General features: G+C 46.4%; 1 protein-coding gene across 1 annotated transcript; it reads right to left on the bottom strand.

The window, feature by feature from the left end:
• Positions 1–1,585: 1,585 nt before the first annotated feature.
• Positions 1,586–4,425, bottom strand: ETH_00000980 (uncharacterized protein; the record flags this gene model as incomplete). The annotated part of the gene is made up of 5 exons (XM_013380382.1): positions 1,586–1,711; positions 2,538–2,630; positions 3,101–3,199; positions 3,603–3,804; positions 3,920–4,425. The coding sequence occupies 5 exons, from the start codon at positions 4,423–4,425 to the stop codon at positions 1,586–1,588; spliced, it is 1,026 nt and encodes a 341-aa protein (XP_013235836.1).
• Between the last annotated feature and the right edge of the window lie 688 nt (positions 4,426–5,113).

The following is a 5,113-nucleotide window of genomic DNA, read 5'->3' as shown; positions in this document are numbered from 1 at the left end:
ACCAGCCGCAGTCGCAGCAGCAGCAGCGGCGGCAGCTGCTGCTGCTGCTGCTGCTGCTGCGCTGCAGCGCCGCTGCTGCTGCAGCCCTTACACGCAAACTAGCAGGAAATACTTTTTTTTTTAATGAAGTGTATTGGAAGCTTGTCCAGTTGCTGCTGCTGTGCTGCTCTTGGGTGTACATACAGCACACGAACCCACCGGCAGCAGCAGCAGTGGCTGTTGCTGGCACTGCTGCTGCTGCTGCTGCTGCTGCTGCTGGTGATGCTGCTGCTGCTGCTGCTGTTGCTGCTGCTGCTGCTCGGTGTGCGCGTATTCAAAATTAAAGACACCTAGACCCTGCAGTTTTTTATTTTTTCTGTGTGCAGCTATTTTTGGCCTGCTGCTGCTGCTGCCCTGCTGCTGCTTCTGCCGCTGCTGCTGCAAGCTTGCTTGGTATGTTTGTTGGCCGTTTTCGCGGCCTAACTAGTTGCTGATGAATTTCTAGGGTTTTGGGGGAGCCCCAAACCCTAATATAGGGTTTAGGGTTTGGGGCCGCCGCAGGCAGCACACTCAACTCCAGCCATAGAGCCGCCAAGAAAGTGGACAAGGGGAGCCATAGGTTCAAAAAAAAGGAGAAATAATAAATAATATAAATATAAATAAATAAAAGTGAAAAGAATTTGAATTTAATTTGAAGTGACGGAGTTGAACATGAGAGAGCGGTGAGCGCGCGCAGCTGCGGTGTACGTACACCAGCAGCAAATGGAAAGCTGAAGAAAACGCAAATGCATGCGCATGCAGAATTTTGGAAGAATTCTAATTTTAAATTAAAATAAATAAAAAATAATTCAAAATAAAGTTTTATTTGAATTAAAAATGCAAAATATATGCCAATTGAGGCCCCAGTGACACTCCAACTCCACCGGCCTCCCGGTAACTTCCAGGCCATTCGGCGGAGAACCAAAACACGATAAATAAATAAAGGAATAAATAAATGAATAAATAAATAAAGTTCTTTAGAAGAAAAACACGAGAAATAAATAAATAAATGGATAAATAAATAAATAAATAAATACAAGATAAATAAACAAATAAATAAAGTGTATCCAGAAGCAAAACACGAGAAAAGAGTAAATAAATATTGTAAATAAATAAATCAATAAAAGATAATAAATAAATAAATAAATATATTTAGAAGTTAGTTTTGGTGTTTGTTTTTTTATGAAAGAAAACAAAAAATGGTGAAATGCATTCAGCTGTCTGTACACCCGCAGGCTGTGTGTACAGCTGCCCTAGTTCCATTTCTGTTTGTTTTCATTTCTTTTCATTCTTTCTGCTGCTACTGCTGCAGTTGCTGCTGCTGCTGTTCCTCCTGTGGCTGCTGCTGTTGCTGCCTCTGCTGCTGCAGTTGCTGCCTCTGCTGCTTATTTGCTGCTGTCGTACCAGTTCCTTCTTGCTGTCCACCGCTGCCAGAACTGATAATAATAAAAGCCAACAAACAAATAATAAATAAATAATAAATAATAATTAAATAATAAATAAATAATAAATTAAATAAATTATAAAAAGGAAATTAAGAGTCATGGAGCTGAGGTGAACAGACACCTCAGCGCAGCTGCTCTTCCGCGGTGAAGAAGCACAGCAGCAGAAGCAGCTGCTGCTGCTGCTTTCGCTGCTGCTGCTTCTTTCGCTGCTGCTGCAGCTGTTGCTGCTGCTGCTGCTGCTTCTTCTCCTGGAGTCAAAGAGCAGAAGAGCTAGATGAAGACAGCAGTTCTTTCTTTTCTCCTGTCTGCTGCTTGCTGCTGCTGCTGCTGCTGCTTCCTTTAATTTATTTCATTTTATTTATTTAAATCCATAAAACTGCAGGAAAAGAGCAGCAGCAGCACGTGCTATTGCAGCGGGGGCCCCCTGGGGCCCCTTTAAAGTATTTTTATATGGGATCCCCCAGGGGCCCCCCAAGGGGCCCCTCATAGGGTTTATGACATGGGGGCCCCTCAGGGGGCCCCTAGGGGGGCCCCCCTGAGGTTTTATTTAAGTTGGGGGCCCCCCGATTGTACCCTTTTTGCTTCTAATGGGGGCCCCCCTTTTGCATCTTTTATAATTCTTTTTGATTATTCTTTTGCTGCTATAAAACTCTTCAGGCGGTCGCAGCCTCTAGGCAGAGGCAGAATAGCTGAGGCGCAGCAGCAGCAGCAGCAGCAGCAGCAGCAGCAGCAGCAAGACTTGCCTTTGTACGGCCAAGGTTTGAAGTGCTGCGAGAAGGATAAACGAATAAATGGGAATAAATAAATGGCAAATAAACAAATAATGAATAAATAAATAATAAATAAATAAATAAATAAATAAATGAACATTTAAATAAATTAAAATGCTGCTAACAAACAAAAGGCCCACTTCTCTGGGGGCTATGCTGCTCCTTCAGCGCGGGCGGCTGCAGCGCAGCAAAACAGCAGCAGCAGCAGCAGCGGGAATATGAGCCATTTTATTTGAATTGATTGAATATTAATTAATTATTAATTATTATTTATTAGTTAATTATTATTAATTTATTTATTTACTTGGGGGCCCCGCGGCAGCGTTATGAGACAGAGAGCTTGGGGGCCTTGACCCAGAGTGAACAGCCCCGGGACTGCAGCAACAAGGTCTGCGATCTGCAGCAAAAGTGCAGCAAAAGAGAAGCAGAAGAGTGAAGGTAAATAAAATAAAATTAATTTAATTCAAATTCATTCAAATTCATTTAAATTCATCAAAATCAGTCAAAAAAAGAAAAGAAATGAACAAAAAATGACCCAGATCGGGAGTCTGGACGAACCCACTTCGACTGGGAATTCAACTTTAATTCCAAATTAAATCAAATTAAATCAAATTAAATCAAATTAAATCAAATTAAATTCATTAAACCTGATGAAATTAAACGGCATTAATTGCATATTCAAGTGCAACTTGCTCGAATTTGCACGACACCAGCCCGAAATCTCGTTCAAATTTGGCATTTTTTCGGGAAAAAAGGAGTTGAAAAGACTTAAATGATTCAAAAACGATAAATAAAAGAATTCGGAGTTTTAAAATGCAAAAAGAATTCAAAAAAAAGAATTTAAAACCCCAGTTCAAGTTTTCTCACATCCTTATAACCCGCCCGCTCCATAGACACTTGGAGGTCGCAGCCAAAAAAATTATAAAAATATTCTTTCAACTCCGAAAGCCTCACGCCCTTCACTCCCTGCGCAAAACACAAATTAGGGTTTAGGGTTTAGGGTTCAGGGTTTAGGGTTTAGGGTTTGGGGTTTAGGGTTTGGTCTTTTCTTTTTGCTGCTTTTCCAAAATGCCAAATTCCAAATTGATAAAGTGAAACTCCATTTGCAATAGTGCTAATCAAATGCGCTTTATTTCACTATCTTCTTTTCCAGCAGCAGCAGCAGCAGCAGCAGCAGCACGGCCGCAGCAGCACTAGCAGCAGCTGCAGCATGAAATGGCTTCACGGGAACAGGAGTAGCAGCTGGACCCAAAAGAAACCGAATAATAAACAAATTTATTATAAATAAAACAAATAATAAATAAACAATTAATTTATTTACTTATAAATGAATTAATTTAATTTATTTATTTTCATTTATTTAGTTTACATTCTCAGAGAGAGTGCATGCGTCCTGCGCTGCCTTCCACTGCCCCTGCTGCTGCAGCAGCTGCAGGTCTTCTTGCTGCTGCTGCTGCTGCTGCTGTTGCTGCTGCTGCTGCTGATGCTGCGAGGGGTCGTTTTGCATGCGCTGTAACAGGAACTTTGCATGCTGCTGCTGGCAAAGCCTTGCAACGAGGACGTACACCAGCCTGAGCAGCAGCAACAGCAGCAGCAGCAGCAGCAGCAACTGACCAGCCAGCAGCATAGCTAGCTAGCTAGCTAGCTAGCTAGCCAGCTAGCTGGATGGCTCTGTGGATTTCGCACCTATGCACATTTGATCGAAGAGCTGCAGCAGTAGAGTCAGAGTCTGCTGCTGCTGCTGCTGCTGTTGCTGTTGTCGTGGCTGCTGCTGCTGCCTGAGAAGCTTCGGGAGCAGGAACAGCAGCAGCAGCAGCAACCGCTGGCCCTGATGCTGCTGCTCCCCTTTTGCTGCTGCCTGCTGCTGCTTGGACCTCGAGGGAAGGCAGCAGACGCTGCAGCAGCTGCAGCACCTGCTTCCCGTTGTCCTGCTGCTGCAGTGGCTGCTGAACTGGGAGCTGCTGCTGCAGGAGCAACTGCTGTTGCTGCTGCTGCTGCAGCTGCTGCTGCTGCTGCTGCTGCTGCTGCTGATGGATGTCGGAAGGCTGCATAGGGTTGCCTGAGGGACTAATCTGCTGCTGCCGCTGCTTCTGCATTTGCTGCAGCTGCTGTAGCAGCAGCAGCAGCAACTGCTTCTGGTTTTGCTGCTCCGCTTGAGGGCGGCGCTCATTTGCATTCAAGGCAGAGGCCATAGGAGCAACCTGAACAAACAAGACACGCATTGCTGCTGCTGCTGCTGCTGCTGCTGCTGCTGCTGCTGCTGCTGCAGCTGTGGTTGCCGCTGATGTTTTTGCACCGCTGCAGCAACTGACCGCCTCGTTGCTGAGCGCAGTTGCTGCAGGCGCAGCAGCTGCAGCAGCAGGTGCTGCCGCTGCTGCAGCAGCAGCAGCAGCGGGAAGCTGCAGCAGGCCAAACTGGTCGAGGTGCTGCCGCGTGGCTATTCGTGGCTCTCTGCTGCAGCGCAGCAGCAGCAAATGCGGCTCGTTTGCTGCTAGGTCTTCTAAAGACACATTTTCCTCTTCCAGCCGCTGAGAGAGAGATTCACCTGCAGCAGCAGCAGCAGCAGCAGACATGCATCGAGAAATGCTGCTGCTGCTGTTGCTGGTACGGGGCCTGGTGACTATGATGGCGCTGCAGCGGCGGCAGCAGCGGCAGCGAAGGTGGCAGCCACACACATCCTTCAACAGCAGCAGCAGCAGCAGCAGCAGCAGCAGCACACCATATTGCTGCCGCCACTCTTTCTTGATTGCGCTTAGTGAGAGTCCCGCAGTGAGAAGCCTGTAGCTGTTTCTCGCTGCAGCAACAGCAGGCGACAGCAGCAGCTGCTGCAGGTAGCCGCGTACTGCAGCAGCAGCAGCAGCTGCTGCTGCTGCTGCAGGA

Source organism: Eimeria tenella, genomic scaffold (assembly GCF_000499545.2).
Source record: "Eimeria tenella Houghton genomic scaffold, Eth_scaff570, whole genome shotgun sequence".
Taxonomy (NCBI): domain Eukaryota; phylum Apicomplexa; class Conoidasida; order Eucoccidiorida; family Eimeriidae; genus Eimeria; species Eimeria tenella.
The sequence above is the reverse complement of the archived record's forward strand: the minus strand, read 5'-3'. Positions and strand labels throughout refer to the sequence as shown.